The sequence below is a fragment of the Agelaius phoeniceus genome, chromosome 1 (assembly GCF_051311805.1).
Source record: "Agelaius phoeniceus isolate bAgePho1 chromosome 1, bAgePho1.hap1, whole genome shotgun sequence".
Taxonomy (NCBI): Eukaryota; Metazoa; Chordata; class Aves; order Passeriformes; family Icteridae; genus Agelaius; species Agelaius phoeniceus.
Window position 1 is genome coordinate 10,144,045 of NC_135265.1, and position 18,727 is coordinate 10,162,771.

The 18,727-nt window shown below is 39.2% G+C and overlaps 1 protein-coding gene across 3 annotated transcripts in view; it reads right to left on the minus strand.

The window, feature by feature from the left end:
• The window catches only part of ESYT2 (extended synaptotagmin 2), an 80,711-nt gene that overhangs the window by 50,108 nt on the left and 11,876 nt on the right, over positions 1 to 18,727 (minus strand). For all 3 annotated transcript variants that reach the window (XM_077192067.1, XM_054642083.2, XM_054642091.2), the window contains exon 2: positions 116 to 157. In XM_077192067.1, coding sequence (XP_077048182.1) covers positions 116 to 157 — 42 coding nt within the window. The remainder of the gene's footprint in view (positions 1 to 115; positions 158 to 18,727) is intronic.

The window sequence follows — 18,727 nt, forward strand, 5'->3', positions numbered from 1 at the left end:
TCAAGTGTATAAAGCATGAAGTTAAAACTGCTCTGTTCTCAGACTCTTGCCTCACCTTTTATTTTAATCTCCACCTTCCCTCCTGCCCCTTCCCATTTGGGAGCAATGTCCTTACCTTGTTGAGCCATTCTGCTCTCTCTGTGTCTGGAAAATGCACCTAAAAAACCCAAAACAAATACAAAACACAAATTAATACAAATAAAAAAACACTTTTTAGTTAATTGTGTCCAGTCATTTATAATACCAGAAAGCTTAGGGATCTCCCTAGACAGTGGACAACATATTGAGCAGTCAACACTCCTGACAAGAAAATTAAAACACGAGCAAATTAAAACACAAACTCATTTCTAAACTACATAAATATATGCTTGGACTTGTTTCTGGTAGTAGCACCTGGAACAAAGTACTGCTGTAACACCATGGACAAACTAAAAAACAAGCACAGCCAACCCAGCTGGTGTCAACCAATATTAACAGGACACTCGCGACTGCCAGAGTCCCACCTGCACTTCCACTTCCTTTCATTCATGCCAAATCTTCTTCAAGGTCAATAAATCATGGCTATAAATATTTAATCAGTGAAGTTGAAGTTCAGGAATATGGATTTAAGTTCGGCCAAAAGCCCTTTGAAAGACATTTCTAGTGATTGGTTTCTTTAAACAACTGCAGAAACCAGTCAGAGTGACAGTTTATATACAGGGCAGAAAAGTACCCGTGGCAATAGGAAAACATCAACTAAATGCTGGATGAACAGACACAGTTTTCCAGACACAAGAGAGCACAAGTAGTAGCTTTACCTTTTACAAACACACACACCAAAAAAAAAAAACCAACCAAAAATCCCCTCCAAACAAAAATAAACCCCTGAAGAAGCAGAGCTAACAAGAATTTCCTTAGAAACTCTCAGGCTGTAGAACAAGATGCAGATCACACCTCCCAAACACAAAGAGCCTTTGAACACACTAAAAAACCGTGACCTACATATGGTGACTTTTGTGAAGCAGTGTCTCCACTGAACTGCCAAGTCTTAATCTCTTCAGAGCATAACAGATTGCACCACGGCTTCAACAGCAGTTATTTTTATTATGCATATCCCAGATGTGAACAGGCACTGAAAGACCTACTCTTTAAACTGTATTTTCAAAAAGATGAATTTGAAAGCAAGCCCCATTAATGACTTCTTTCAGTTTTTGTTCACTTCTTGCATTAACAATCAGCACTAACATATTCTTCATACACTCAATCCGCCCTCAGAGCAGTCCTTAATTTCATCTAGACCCCCAAACTTTTGCTATGTAGTTTTTCCTGTGCTGCCCATCAGCAGCATAATCAACTGTGTCAGAGTTATCTCTCCACTCTGTTTCTTTTTCAACAATCCCAGGTCAATAACAAAAGTAATCCCCATGTTCCTACAGATTCTTGAAGAATTACAAATGCTGCTGTCTTCCACTGTCAAGAAAGGCTCTCAGCATCTTTTTCAAGTATTTAACATCTCTCAAAAGCTTTACAAGTTGTGTGAAAGTGTCCAGTGATCTGTTTGACTGAGAAAAAATATTCAACATCATTTATTTTACTAAAGTTAAAATAATAGACTTATAAACAGCAGATGGAACAATTTAAGAACCAGGTTATTTTATTTACTTAGAATTAATTTCCTAGAAAATTATGGTGGGTAGAATGTCATAATCTGTATTTAAGAGGGTTGGGGATGGTGTCCACTTTTTGAAAACAAGAAATACTTAATTTTTTTTTTTTACTTTTGCAACACCAGCAGTTACAAGTATGTATATGAACTTACTGCTGAACAGAGTTTACACTCAGTTTTTGTCTTGCAGGGTTCTCATGTTGCTCTCAATGGTAAAAAAGTTAAAGAAACAGAAAGAATGAACACTGTTAACCCCAACACTAATAAATAATATCTTGATCTTTCCTTTAAAATATTTGCCTTCTGAATCTGCAAACAGAAAAACACCAATTCTCAGTAATGACTTGCACATGATGTTGGATCAACAGGTTTCATTCTGATTTAGGAAGGAGAGATCAGTGATGTTCAGTTTCACAGAGCTGTTCCACAGAGGGGACACCCAAGTAACCCAAGAGGACACGGTCAGCAGCCTGCTACACCACTCAGACCAGTGCAAGTCTCTGTGCCTGGAAGGGATCCACCCAGTGGTACTGGGGCAGCTGGCAGGAGAGCTCCCAGAGCCACTTCCCCATCATTTACCAGCAGTCCTGACTAACTGGGGAGGTCCCAGGTGACTGGAGGTCAGCAAATGCAACCCCATCCACAAGGGCCTGGGGAACTACAGGCCAGTCACTCTGACCTTGGTGCCAGCAAAGGCCATGGAGCTGATCTCCTGTTATCACAGCATGAATGAGTGGATGAGGGAAAGGCTGTCAATGTGCTGACCCAGACTTCAGTGAGGCCTGACATGTTTTCCCACAGCATTCTCCTGCAGAAACTGGCTGCTCATGGTTTGGACCAGTGTAAATCAGCTGGGCAAAAAACTGGCTGGATGGCCAGGCCCAGAGAGAGTCGGGGCAATGGAGCTACACCCGTGGTTGTAACGCTGGCCAGTCACAAGTCTGTTCCACAGGGCTCAATGTTGGGGACACTCCTGTTTACTGTCATTATCATTGATCTGTGTGAAGGCAGGGACAGCACCCTCAGTAGATTTGCAGGTGACACCAAGTTGGGTGAGAGTGTTGATGTGCTGGAGGGCAGGAAGGGTCTGCAGAGGGATCTGGACAGTCCTTGATGGACCAAGGCCAGTGGTATGAGGTTCAACAAGGCCAAGTGCTGGGTCCTGCATTTGGGTCACAACAACCCCAGGCAGTGCTACAGGCTGGGGACAGAGTGGCTGGAAAGTGGCCCTGGGGAAAGGTCCTGGGGGTGCTGGTTGACAGCAGCTGAACATGAGCCAGGTGTGCCCAGGTGGCCAATGGCATCCTGGCCTGTATCTGAAATGGTGTGGCCAGCAGGACCAGGGCACTGATTGTCCCCCTGTCCTGGGCACTGGTGAGGCTGCACCTGGCATCCTGTGTTCAGCTGTGGGCCCCTCAATTCCAGAAGGACATTGAGGGGCTGAAGCATGTCCAGAGAAGGGCAGTGGAGCTGCAGAAGGGTCTGGAGCACAAGGCTTAGCTGGAGCACTTGATGGAGCTGGGGTTGCTTAGCCTGGAGAAAAGGAAACTCAGAGGAGACCTTATTGTTCCCTTGTAGGTTGCAGCCAGATGAGAGCCGCTCTCTTCTCCCATGTGAAAAAGAGAGAGGATAAGAGGAAATAGCCTCAAGGTGCACCAGCGAGGTTTAGAATGCATATAAGAATTTTTTTTCACTGAAAGAGTTGTTAAGCATTGGAACAGGCTGCCTAAGGAAGTGGTAGAGTCACCAGTGCTAGATGTATTGCAGATGTGGCATTTAGAGTCAGAGTTTAGTGGTAGATCTGGCAGTTATCAGATTAACAGTTGGACTTGATGATCTTAGAGGTCCTTTCCTGAATTCTATGAGGCATTGCAATGAACAGCAACAAAATAAGATAAATAGAATCAACAAATTAAAGACACAGATGAGGAAAGGAAAAGAAAATTCATGGAAATACCAAAAGCAAACCTGTCTGCTGTGAGTAATGCAAGATATAACAGTTGTCATGTTCACGATTCATTTTTAGTCTTCTGTACAAGTATCCAGTTGACATTCAACAGAAAAGACACACTAGACTTGAGAGAGGCTTCCTGCTCTAAATATAACCTCAGCCCAGATGAAATTCACCTTCCTCCAACGGGTGATCCAACTTCCCAGATTCAGAGTCCAAACTTCTGAAGGCACAGGCCACATCCCCTGCACCGTGCACACAGCTGACATCCAGTACACCTCTGTGCAATGAGGAGAAGAGGAAGTATCTCTCTTGCACCTATCAAGCAGTCTTCACATTCAGTCCCAAATTGTGCAGAAACACTTGAGATAGGTTGGGAAACAAAAAAGAAGCCACAGATACTCAAATCTACCCATATATGCTAATTTATTAATTTTTTATTTTATCTACTCTTCAGTCTTCATTAAGACCTTGCTTAACAGGACATGGCTCTTAATATTTCCACAGATTTAATAATTACTTGTCCTTTGGTGTGCCACACCTCTCATGCTCCTACAGTTACATGAGTTGGCACTAAGCCTGCTCCTCAATTATGTAAGCCTAGTTTACACCTGCAGTTGCATGTGATAATAGGCAACAAATAATACAATGTTTTCTATTCCTGTTTCTCATCCCTTTTCCATTCTTGCTTTTCTGCTTGCTCACTCCAATTTTAACTTAGTTGAGTTTGGTTCATTCTGACACTCAGAGAGCAGAGAATCTTATATTTTCAAGACTCTGAAATTTTCAGTCAAGCCAACCTTGAATCAAAAGCTGGGCTTTGCCTAATCTTTAGATGCTCCAAACCCAGGCTGTCTGAAAACAAAGAATTAAAAATTTATCCATCTACTAATCCCATATATTTTCAGCCTGCTATATAAGACTGCAATACTAGTGGCAAAATTATTTTTTGCTTTAAGATTTTTTGCCTTCAAATACAATCCTATGCATAGACAACAGGAAAAAGCCTGAGGGATAGAAGTTGGATCAGTCAGGACTAACACAAGAACATTGAAGCAACTGCACAAACATTTTTATGACCAGAGCAAGAATCAGACCAAGTGATGTGCAAAGTCTGTTAATTCTAGTATAAAAATCTATTGACAAGCACAACAGAAAGAGACAGAAGTCAAGATTTCAGCAAAGACAGTTAATGACTAAAAGCATTTTCCTCCTGGCTTCTGTTAGTAAATTACTCATGCAGGTTTGGCAAGCAGTGTCATTTCAACCACTTGGTGTGGCAATTCATTATTCAAAGCAAAGTATAACAAGAGAGAACTGTTACAAGAAATGCCCCAATGACCACGTTCAACACCAAAAACATCACAATATTACATGTTCCAGGAAAGTTCTATTATTAAAGGTTTTCTTGGAAAATATTTGGAAGTGCTCAAAAGATGCATTTCTGCACATTAAAAAGACACTATCTGGCTTTCTCATACAACTGCTTGTGCTTAGCTCTAAATAACTTTCACATTTACTTTCTATTTCTGATCCTGCACTTCTGAAAACTCAATTCAGAACACAGCATTTTTTGTAATGATCAATAAAACACCAGAAAGAGCCCAAGGAATGCAGTTCTATTGTCCTGGAAGACAATAAAAGAAAAAAGGGACAAAAGAAAACCACTTACAATAGCAGTAAAAACAGCAGAAACATTTCTTATTATTTTATTTTTTAAACTCTCTTCATACTGGCTAAATTGACTCAGTTTTCTGGCCAGACCAGCATCTGCATCTTTCCAAGGAAAAAAGCTAGACACAGAATAATAACTATTACATTCAAATGCCATGAACTAAGGATTGGTGGGAAATTTTGAAGAGTCAAATAGCAATCAGCAAATAACATGAAATGAGGATCAAAGTGCAAATAATAACATAAATGCCTTAAATATAATTTTTCATTCACATAAAGGAAGCTACACTTTACACTTATCTACATAAATGTCCCTAAAAGCAAGCATTGACAAGAAATTCAGAAGGAAGGACATGACATCACCCTTCTGTAAGTAATGTTGAATTGCTCTCAACACAAGTCACAGGTACTAATAATCTACTTTAAAACATAAATTGCATAATAGCTGTTACTATTCGCTGATACCCTCATTGTAAAACATTTTTCTTTTAAAAATTATCTTTGAAAGTTTTCTCCATCCTTAAAGGTATTTATGAAACAACCCTAGTTAAATTTAACATTTATTTTATGATTATGAATAACACATAGGCCCTAAATATTATCTACATAACATCTACACTGAAAGTACAAATCTACAGGTATTGACCAGAGCATTCCAAAAACTGAAAACTTAATTTGCTACAAACCAACCACTTTTCATGAATTGTGTACTACAGCAATAGAAGAAATAGAAGCAATAAAAACAGATTAGATTTAAAGAAAAAAACCCCAAAAAACCAGAAAAACAACAACAAATAAAAAGCCCCCCAAAAAACCCCCAAAATTTTGGGTTTCTTCCATTTTACATTCAAAGATGAAAGGTAAGAATTCCAATGCTCTCAGGCACATGGTGTGATTCTTGGGGTGCTCTCCATAGGGCCAGGAGTTGCACTCAACAATCCTGATGAGGCACTTCCACACACTGTAGAATATTCTACATAAAAACCAATGTACTATCATAGCTATGCTTAACAGATACTTATCTGAGTCAGCATTACTTAACTTAAGCTTAGTTCCTTCCCTTTGCACTGATTATTTGTTGCTCCAGATGTAAATCTTAAAGAAACTATACCAGCCACTTTAAGGTCACACAATATAATCAAGTTTCTTTATATAGTTACAAAGCAGCAAAATATTCTTGAGCACTTTTCCAGCTGTTTCACAAATATAACTTCTATACTGAGCCCTTCTGCTTACTTTGGAAAGCTAAAATTACATATATAAATCCTCCATCCTCCTCTCTAACAAAAGTATATTTGTCTAGTTTAAATGTAAAAATGTATGAGGGTATCACAGTAAATTTTCATAGTCTCTTCATACATAATCTGTGGGTAGGGAGAGACCATACCACTGAAGGAAATTCAGGACAGAAGCCTAAATTAGGTGCTCTAAAACCTTCTGAATGTACAGCATAAGCAGTTATTTAACCATTAAGCCTAAAGCCAGTGGTGTGGCAAAAAACCAAAACACACTAAAATTAAATTTTCCTTTGAATTATAGCTGACAGTTTGTCTAAACTCACTGCACTTGTAACTCAAAAAGGCCAGAGAAAGTTACTAACAGGAGAAGGCCAGCATGGCTAGAATAAATGGTGTCATATAGTGATATTCAAGCTCAATTTAACAGCTATTCACTCCAGTGTTTTCTGGTTGGTAAAGCAGGCTGGCCTAAGGACATTTTAGGTAAAACAGAGCTCAGCAGGGCTAATAGCTTAATCCCATGTATTCCAGCCAGCAATCCCCTCTCAGTCTCTGAAGCAACAAGGAGCAGCAATAGGTGAATTATTGGTTCCCTTCCACTTTTGCCACTTGGCACAGCCTGAAGAGGCCTCTCCTCACAGCCAGGCTGCAGGGAGGAGCTGAAGATGGGGGAGCTGGGAGGGAAAGCACAGCAGCCAGGCTCTGCAACTGCAGGAATTCACCTCTGGGGTTGGCTGAGCAATTCTCCCAGCCTCTATCAATACCAGAAATACCCTGGCTCTCTCCTCCTCTAAGGAAATCCCACAAAATATTTACTGTTGCAGAACTGCAGGATGCAGTATTTCTGAAAGGAAAGGTTAAATGCTAATAGTGAGGGTTCCTTAGAAATCCTGCAGGCCCTTGTTACTAAACCAACAATCAACTGTTATTCCCATTACTTCTGCTAATCTGATTAAGTTTCTGTTTAGCATGCCTTGGGATGGATTTTGTGGTTGCAATTTTAAATACATTAAAATAATCAGCCTTTGCACAGCAAAATTCATGCTCAGGACCACAAATGTGGTGTGTTTGCAGTTTGAGAATTAAGCCAGGACTCTCAAATCAGTTTCCCTGAGAATCATTACAGATGAGCTGCATGTGCCTCATCTTTCAACAGAAACATCTGCAAGGTCCAGAAGCAGACTGAGTATAGAAAATCAGTTTTGTCAAACACACTATTTATGTCCATAGGACACTTCACAGAATACTAGTTAGAAAGACCCACATAAATCAGTATCAAGTAACCTAAAAGTGTTGCAAAATAAGCAGCACAGGTTTTGACAATAATGGCCCATACAAACAAACAAAGAAAAAAAGTTTTTAAAAAAATCAAACAAAAGAAAATTAAGGGTAGAGGAAAAAATAAAACTACTCCCCTCCACACAGAGAGTACACACACTGAGTAAGATATAAAGGAGGTGGGAAAGGACCTTAAAATTTTTGCCTCTACGATCATGATAAAACCTCAAAGTAAAATGGAAATAGTGGAAAAAGTAGAAACATACTTAAATGAAAGAAACAGCTGTAATACCAAGCAAGGTTAAGGACTATATTTATTTATAAAGTGGAACATAAGCCATTTAAGTGCTTGGACAACACATTGGAAAACAAAATAAACCTTTATGAAAGAAGCAATTACATGGCCTTTGAATCAGATTTGCACCTATAAGACAAGAGTGGCTTTAGAAACACATGCTTGGTACCCCACCACATGTTCCCAAAACACTCTACCAGCACAAACACTGCCACCCCACGTGAGCTGCCTCTATCAGTTCAAGTCCTGTGAGGTGCCACAGCAAGTTACAGACAGCTGTTCAGCACGAGTTTTCCAGGGAGATCTCTGTATTCCCCCCTACCCTGAGCTGTTTCAGTCACTGTGAGCAGTAGGGTGGAAAGTAATTTCTTCAACAACATAGCAATTAAAGACAAAACAAGCTGGTGCTTGGAGAAATTGAAACAAGCAGCTTTTCAACACCTCCAGGGTTCAATGGTAACACAGGAAAGCTACTACAATAGAATTCATACACCTCAAGTAATAAAACTGACATTCTTTGTAAGGTATAGAAATTTTAATTTCCTTACAACCTTCCTTGTTACCTCTGTTCCTCATCCCTTTCTTAAAGGTCCAAAGAAAAGCCTAAGGTACAGAGTAGTTCAAACCTGGAATAAACAGCAGTTCACATACACAGGACATTTCAGCATCCTGGTATGGCCTGAGGGACATTATTTCTTAATATATATTCATAAGTACCATATCTGGGGGACAAGGAAAGCAACTAGCAGCACATAGGCTGTGTCTTGTAAAGTCAGGCTAAACCAGCATAAACCAGACCCTCCCAAATCACTGCCAAGAGACACCACTGCCCATACACACACCCTTTGAACCTCACTAGAGCCCAAACTCCACAGAGGGATCCCATATCCAACCTTTCTGCTGGGCTAAAATTAAAGCATGCCATTAATTCAAAGGATAAAATGCCTTTTTTACATTTTACCAATAACCAGAAATGTATCTGTATTTCTCATTTTAATAATACAATCATGATACTTTGCTAAGATTTTTTTAAAATATATTATATATTAAATACATATACAGGACTGTAATTGAGAGAGTTGTCCCTCTGTTTTCCTGCTTATTGCAGAATTCATTAGAACAGCATTTAGAAAATCAACAATCCTCCAATTTTTGCTAGCAGCCCATCAAAAGCCTAATCAGCTTATAGTTTTGGCAGCTGAGGATTCAGAATCCATCCTTATGCAGCCCTGCAACACCACCAGAATATTCTCACCTGGATATTCTCCCCAGTTTCTACAGCAAATAATGTCTTTGGAAATGCAAAATAATGCTGTATTTGAAAAAGATGAACCCTGCCTAAAAGGAGGCTCCAGAGCTCTGATATGACTGAAAAAGCAGCCCAGAACTAAGTGCTGCAATTCAGAAGTGAAGGATGCTGAGCCATTTCAAAGCACAGCAGTTTCATTTTTTCATGCACATCTTTCACTTCAACATCTATTAAATATGCTTCTCTCACAGTGGCAGTGTGACTTGTCAAAAGCTGCATAACTTTTCAGCAATTTAACTCACCAATACCAAAACTAGATACAATTTGCCTAAGTGCTGCTATTTTTGCAGAGATGGAGCAAGCATGCCATAATAGAAAGTTACCCAGAGACCTCCTACTTAGCAGCAGCTTGCTCTAACAAAATCCTCCGGGATAGGCATTAGAAGCAGCTGCTCTGGAAGAATGACAGAAGTCTGCTAGGAAGGGAACTGGAAAATCCTGCTTCTAGCCTGACACTCAGCCTCTGCAGCCCCAACTGAGGCAAGAGCTTCAGTCTAGAAACTAAAAACCGATCATCTTTAACTTCCAGAAGCATTCAGGCCTAATCTCCTCACAAACAACATGAAACAAAAATCTCCTTCTCCACCAGTAAAGGTTAGAGTTTCCTTCCAAATACATGGAAGTACATGGGCATGGTTTTCTCTGGTATCTGGGTGCAGAATCTACCCTAAACACAACACAGGATGTCTGCCAGAGAGAACCACATGGGTTTGCTTTGCTCAGCTGTTACCTCTTCCAGAACAGAAAGCTTGAAGCTTTTAGTCCACTACCACAGATTCATCTTCTATCACAGACTAATTTCAGAAGTATCTTCAAGCTCTCATATATTAGTAATATATATCATAACTCAGGCTTCAATGTAGAGATGACATCAATTCTGTAGCCAAACTGCTTTATTTTCACTGCAGTTTAATATCTTGTAATTTTTCCTGGATTGCCACGTTCCCATTTCTTTTTCCCTTTCCATCTCTAAAAGGACAAAGGCAAGTTTTCAGTGCTTAGTTTGGAGTGAGACAGGACAGTAATAATAATAATAATAATAATAAAGGAGTAGAAGGCATATGGGGGGAATAGGTTGCAGGAACCTTTTAATGTTTTCCAGTTCTGAGGGACTGACACCCAGAACCTCTGACAGAAGACATAACCAGACACAGGAAGAGACATTTTTCACATGTACCACACCTGTTGAGCACATCTTAAAGTGAGGAAACATAAAAATTTAGGTGTAACATTTTGACTGTTTACTATTCACATTTACAACAGTTTTTGTCTATACCACTTCCTCATTCAGAAGACTAGAAGCTAACATGAACTCATAGGACAACAGGATGCCCTTTTCCAATCTCACCTCAACAGGCATTTACAGCAGAAACAATTGTATTTTATAAATGCTGATGTCCAACAGAGGGCCAGGACAAGCACAGTTTAAAAAAAAAATTAGTAGCATAAGGCTCTATACAAGCAAAATATCAAAAACTGGATTTATACTGACCAAAGTCTTGCTCTCACACCATGTTACAGAGAAGTAGTGCAACCAAGGTTTACAAAATGAAACATTTAATGTTTCATAAGCCTGCATTAGCACATCTCCAAATTCCCACAAGCATTGCAATTACTGAAAGCAAAGACCCAGATTTTAAATGTTTAAACTGCTAAAAGGCACAGGATGAACCACAGCTCTCAGGACCCACCAAAAATTACCACTTAAAAAATCTTGCACAGTACTCTTGTTTGACATTATTGACTTTACCCTTGTATTCCCAGGAGTAATTTAATTTCTTCTTCTCCTTCTACAAATAAAGTCTTAATACATTGAAATTCAAGCCTTCAGTTTTTAAAATAAAATTATTAAAGCATTAGCACGATATTTTCAATTTATCGCATTTCAAAAACATGACCTCTTTTGTACTTTCAAGTCTCTATAACAAATTCATTTTCAGTTCCCTTGAGAATCCAGGCATGTTCCCACCCCACTGCATGCCAGAGTGTCTTATTCTCTTGACAGTCAACAGAAGACAAATTTTCCTCTCTGGACTGCTAAACATTAGCTTTTAAAACAGCTTATACAACCAGTGTCACAGCACAACTTGCTATTCTTTGAACAGTCTACAGCTGTGAAAAGAAGTGCTGGGCTCTGCACCAAATTGCCAGCCAGCCTTGTTGCTAGAATCTACAATAAAACCCTGAAGGTTTCTCCACCTTTTACTCCACTGACCTCCTGCCCTATTCCCTCACCCTGCAGTCAGTTCTGATCCAGAGACTGATTCCTGCAGCAGGGAGAGCTCATTCCTTCAGCACTCACTGGATGCACAGTTCATCTCCCTAAGGGAGCCATGCAGGTGTTCTGTGAGAGCTAAAACGGGCATCAGCTTTCAGAAAAGGCAAGTGTTAAGAAGCAATCATCACCTTCTGCTAGACTCCTCTTTCTCGGGCAGATTAAATCTTCTTCCCTGTCTTTAGCCTGAAACATCTCCATGATGAAGCCCAACCTTCTATTCTTTCTAATGTAATCTATAATTCACAACACATTTGAAACAAATCTATGTGAACTGTGACAAGTATAATTGGCTTTGTATTTGTTGGGAATGAGCAAACTGCAAATTTGTATTTGAAAATACAAAAGAGCAAAATGGAGAACTTGGATTTTTTTTAGTGGTATCCAAAAAAATGCAGCATCATGACACAAAAATTCAAGCTAGGTTAACCTAGAATACCTAAGAAGTTAATCCTAAGAAGTCAAATAAGTCTGTAGAATACACTCAGTAGTTAAAACTTAATGCTTGTTTTGACTGACTCTGACCCAACACCAGCAAAGATGCTTAACTTCTGCATACTGCACTGCATCCAGTACTATCCAGCCAGAGCTTATTCTTGATGTTAAAACAATTTTGAAATATAATAAGAAATCATGCAAGATATAACAGGCATTTTAAAATCCCTGTTTCATTCCTAGTTGAAACACTAGAAACCCACTATGTAAAATCCAGAGAGTATAAAGAATGCAGAGCAATAGACCAGGAGTTGTGTGGAACCTGTAAATAATCAGTGATTAACCCTCTCTGAAACTATAAAACTCTGCTGACAAAGTAACAGAAAGCAGAGCATTCCAATTAAAGGGAAAGCAAAAAGGGCTGCAGTGTTTAAATGGGGTCTCAGTTAATGCAGTGACAAATGGTGGGGAAGGAAGCCCCAGCTAACCTGACAGCACCAGGTACAGATGACAAACTTACATGTGCAACTCCTTCTGGTTCTTTCATTCAGCATTTAACCAAATTCTTATACCAGCTTCATATACAAAGCCCAGTATTTCTAATAATTAGGTAGATGCTGAATTTTTTAAGGTTTATAAGATTTGTTCTCCCTTCTCTCTAGAACAATTCTGTCCCCCTCAATGGGCTGTGTATCAGCTCCCCTCAACAGTGTGTACAGCACTGTTCTGTAACAGACCTGCTGCCATTTCACTGGCAACACATTACATTGCAACTCCTGCACTAAGAAAGATCAAACAGCCAGCTCATACAGCAATCAGAAGTGATGTCCAAGGGAAAATCAAACTAAAACAGTACTATGGAGTTATCCTGCCCTGAATGCCCTCTCAGCTTCTGCAAAGGATGGCTATAACCCTTAGCAGCTGCTGGCATCCTCCAGCACTCCTTCTATCTTGAGGTATGCTTAGCCCTTACCAAAGAAAACAAGCAAAAAAAAAAAAACCACAACCAATTCCATTTAATGAATACTCCTCAGGTAAATATACTTAAAAGTTTAAGTGCAGCCCTTAACCTCATACAGGATCATACTGAAAATGCAAGACCAACAAAATATGTAATTGGAAAATACTCTGACCACTGAATTCCAATCCCCTACAATTGCAGGACTCATTATCCTATTTTTGTTTATAAACTCCACCTTAAAACCATGGAGTTTGCTACTGTTCCTCAGAACAGAGCAGGAAGGGCAGCTCTGGTGTGTTTTGGTAGGCTGGGTTGCTAAGGAAAGACACTGAAAACACTCCCTGCTAAATCAAGTTTCTAAACTAAGGAATGCTACATCATGTTTGAGCTACAAGGTGGAATCAAAACCCAGACTGCCTCCCCAGATAAATTAGCTATTATCTTTAAATATCAGTCTTACTATTTTGAGTCTATATGTTAACAAAAGGTACTTTAGAGGAAAAAATGTCCTCAACAATGACAGAGAGTAATGTTCAACATAAACAAAAATCCCCATCCAGTAATATAATTTTGCTTTGAAACAGAAAAAGTACTTTCATTATTTATTGAAAAGATTTTACAAAGACATAGGAAGACTTTTAAATTTGCACCCACAGCCTTTAATTCACACAAATCACGTTTGGACAGCCTATCTTCCAGCTGAGTATCTATCCCATGACTGAGCTTAGCACCTCTTATCCAAGAAGCTATTTTAGAAAAAGCAGAGTAAGTGTACTTAATTCAAACCTGCACAAGGACAGGCTGCTACTGAAACTGCATCCTCTGAGGAAAATTCATGTGCTTATGTTACTGGGCTGGCACATACAGCATCTGCACAGTGGAACATGCAGCAAGTTGCAATTCTCCTGGGCCTGCAATGTCTCTACAACTGTACAATAATTTTCAGAAAGTGAAATACCAAAGTAGACCATCCACAGCACTAGGAGATTTTTGTTCATCCACAAACAGATGGACGCTACCTGGCAGACACATCACAGTCTGCACCATATTGAAGTCCACACTTAGCAAAAAGGAAGATAAAGCTCCTCAAGTGGAACTGCAGCAAATGAGTAAATGAGCACCCAAGGCTGGCCTGTACATTTTTTCCAACAACACAGTATTACATGTTTTAGTATTTTAGTTAAAACACACCTGGATATTTGTCAGTCCTGTTGATCCTTGGACTTGTGTATACAGCAACATTTGTTTAGTCATTTACCCCAACCACACAAGTCTTTACAAATCAAGAAAGCCAAGGGAAAAGAAATACTGCTAATATGTAGGAAATCTGGAGTTTGAAACCACCATTTCATCTTTTGAGTGAAAAAAAGGAAAAACACTGATGAAGTTTCAAGATGGTGTCATCTTTTAAGACATCAGTAGTAAATACAAAAATACAAAACACTAAACAGAAATGACAAGTCCAAAAATTATTTCAAAAAATTATTTCAGTTTGCAATGCTCCTGTTCACCCTACCAAAATTCCTCCAGGCCCTGCTTGCAGGAAACATCTCCTAAGATTCCAGCTGCCTACAGACACAGACACCTTCTCTCATGTCAGGACTGCAAACCATCACTGATACAGTCTTTTGACGCATCTCGCTTGCAATGCTCCGCATCAAAACATTCTTCAGACTCTGTTACAAAGTTTTTCCATCTTAAAAAAGCAAGCAAAGTAAGTGATCATAAATTCTAAAAAATGTAAATCCTATTTCTAAATTAAGTTCTTTTTAAAACAATACTGGAAACCAAAGAATCTGCTTTCTCCAGTGTTTTGGGAAGTTTAACATTTGGCCATATATGCTTTAAATGACACTCCATTTAAATTTCTCTGCTTCTAATGTAAATTCATTTATTTTATTTGCATATGTTTGTAGAGGAGTTCCTGAGTTTTTTTGAGAGAATATACTCTGATTTTCACAGAAGCCCTTACAAAAGCAGCCCTTCAGTGGAAGCACAGACTGTGGACAAACTACTATCTTGAGTCTATACCCAAGGTTTTCAATAATGCCATCAGTTCACCTCTAGAATGGCCAGTCAAGTGTGCAGTGCTGACTTGAATGACATAACCTTGCTTCTATACACACACAGCCACTGCTTATGGGCAGCACCACTTGCATGGAGATGTTTTACTCACACCAGAAACCACCCCTTACATAAAGGCAGCCTCTGCCCTTCCAACAAACCATGGGCAGCAAGTAGCTGAGTGATTTAGATTCAATATCTCCTTGGCCTAGGAGGAGCAATGTTCCAGCATTAGAAATTGTTGGGTGTTTGACAGCAGGATGGAGACATAGCAAGAGTGAAAAAAGAGGAATTGGATACATTATCCCTCTTATAAATGCAACACGGAACTGTCACCTCTCCTGTTACTGATTATCATCAATGCTGAAGATAAGCCAAGCATTTGGGGATCTCTTGAATATTCTTTACTCCTAGCTCAACTCTTAGAAACACACTGTGTTCTTCCACTTTGCCATTTAGCAGCAAAAATAGCCATCATAAATCAATGCCATTTTAATTAACAACAGCAGTAGGCAGTGCCACGTTACTGCCTCCAATTAATCATAACATTACACATCTAAGAGTCTTTTAAGACTGAGCAGTTTATAACTGATACTTAAGCTCACAATTTCTGTATTTTAATCTGCATCTACTGTCCCACTTTGTGTATTTATACAGCCCATAGCTGGAACTGTGATAATCAGATCTTACCCACTAGAAGTAGGTTGTAGTTTACGACAAAGGAAAGATGAAAAAAACATTTTACATCTCAGCACCCTTTTACCTACATATGGTTTCACAGCAATTTCAATGATTTCCAGTTTTTAAGATTCAAATATTGTTAATCAGTAGGCAATTGCAACTGATTAATTACTTTTCTCTAATTCTCAATATTCTTTTATATGTTCAAGAATAAACAAGTCACTCTACACCTGCTTTATCATCAATAAAAGAGAAATAAAGGCCTCTGGGGAGATGTATCTGATATGTTGAAGATTTCCTTATTGTCAGTACAGTCCTCTGGAGATGTGTATACTGACCATAAAGATAAACTCCAACTAATTTGCACCTGTATGTTTAAATTGAAGTTCAGCATATTCTAGCTCTAAGGGGAAACCAAACACCTATTTGCTAAAACCCAACTTAGTAATAATTCTGTAAATTCTAAGAAAACTGCCTGAACTGCCAACAACCACCTAGTAAGTCAGTTGTCTAAAATCTAGCTCCAAGAAATCTTGCCCATGGCAATGCAATTTATTTGACTCCTCCAAAGCAGAGCCTTCCTTCAGCTGAATTTCTCTTGGACAGGTTAATCTTTGTGCCCATGCAGAGAAAAGTATGTGCAGCCAAGTCACTGTCAGCTCTGAAACTCTCAGCAGATTTTGTAACAGATGCTAGTAATTTTTTTAGAAATTCTACCACAGAATATTTACTACATGTATTAATTAAAATCTAACAGTTGTGGCCCAAATTGTTCTTTGATAAATTTAAGCATGTAAAAAGCAGCAGTGTAGTTAGTTAACCTCATTATTGTAGGTTCATATTATACAGAGAAAAGGGACCTCCTGCAAAGAGCTCTGTTCATCCCTTCCCATTCATCAAAGGCAGGTTCCAGGGACAGACCTTCATCTCTGGAAAGAGGTGCCCAAGTATGGGACCTAAATTTCAGTTTGCTACAGGAAGTGTGACCGTGTGTACTAACTGGCAACAGATTCTCTTACAGGTTTTACTGTTCATTTTGCTGTTGCAGGCCTGGATCCCATCCCTGTACAGCTACCAGATATTCTCAGCAGTCTTAGATCTGTACTCAGCTTTTAATCACATGTAATAACTTTCTTGCAAAAGACATCACTTGAGTTAGAAGAATGCAGTGATGACAGTTAAAATGAAATCAACCCCCTTGAGTAAAATGCCATAGTTATTTTCAGAGATCTGCATAAATAGCAGCTAATTTGCAACTATATCTTCCCAACTCAAAAAAGTATTTTCAAGAATTTGAAAAAGTCTTTTCCATGTACAACTAGACTCTGAGGAAAAAAACAAAACAGAAAAACAACCAAATATTTTATTTCTTTACAACATCAAGGGATGCTGAAGTCAGGTCCACAACCCTTGTTGCCATATATGATTTGCCTTATCTGATACAGTCCTGACTGCTCAACATATTTGAGAAACTGTTACAACATGAATACTCAGCTGCCAGACTTCTCATTTTTTAAAAATACATTAAAGATTTCTCTTTTAACTGAACAGTTTAAGATTGCACTGGGTGTATGTGGCAAGATTCTCAGAGGATGGACAGTCAGGGCCACTGGGGTGGCTTCTGTGGGAAGTTGCCAGCAGCTTTCCCTACAGAGTTATTTCCCTATTTCCCTCCCAACAGAGCCAATGCCAACCAGCTCCAAGTGCACCTGCTGCTGGACAAGGCAGAGCCCAGCAGCAACTGCTGCAGCACCTCGGGGATAACTTCAGATAATTACTTCAGAAGAAACAAAAAAATATTTCACAAAAGTAGTTCTGTCCAGGGAAAAGTGAGAACATGAGAGAAACAACTCTGCAGACAGCAAGGTCAGTGAAGAAGGAGGGGAAGAAGTGCTCCAGAGCTGAGATTCCCCTGCAGTCCATGGAGCAGGAGGTTGTGAATCAGGAAGAAAGTGAAGCTCAGGAAGAAGGGAGGGGTAGGGGAAGGTGTTTCTAATATTTGTTTTACTTTTCATTATCCTACTCTGATTTGACTGCTAAAAATCTCCAATTCGAGTCTGTTTTGCCCATATTGGTAATGGTGAATGATGTCTCTCCCTGTCCTTATCTCAACCCTCAAATTTTCCATTGCACTTTTCTCCCCATCCAGCTGAGGAGGGGAGTGACAGAACAACTTTGGTGGGCATTTGGCATCCAGCCAGGGTTAAAACACAACAACTGAAATTAACTTGTAAACTATGTTGGGAAATGCATTTATTTCAATTGTCACAAGCTCATACAGTTACTTTCTTATAAACTAGTGACATCTCAAATCCCTTGTCATTGACTAAGCTGGACTGCTTCATGTCAAAAACTTTTTCTATTTTACTTACTCAGTGGGAGATCACAAAGTAAGATCTTGACTTACACATTGCCTTCTCCACTGGAACATGACAGGAATGTTATTTCCATGTGGCTGACAATGCAAACAACCACAGTAGCAGAAAGCAGAGCTGGAGTTCATAACTTTAATGGAAAAGAAAACTAGAACAAATGAAAACCCTCCAGACAACTGGGGTTGACAAAAAAAAAAACAACAAAAAACATTTCCCCAAGCACTGCAAGTCTCCAGCAAGAAAGCAAGTGACCTTGTAAGTTCTTACATGTTAAAACTAAACTAGAATCTTATGTGTTACATGGGAATCAAGACTCAGAACTTGACAGCAAAGGAAATTCCAGAGTGATTTGTCAGAGCTTAAACCCCATTAATTTTAGGAACACTGATGAACTAATCTTCTCTCTCTGGCAAGTAAATACATTTACTGCTCTCCAATAAACTGAACCTACAGTTTACCAGCTTGCTCCCTGAGGACAGAGATGTGAATCAATCTTATTTCAGTCAAGGATAAATGCTTTAAAGCTCCATTCACTTCCACCCCTCT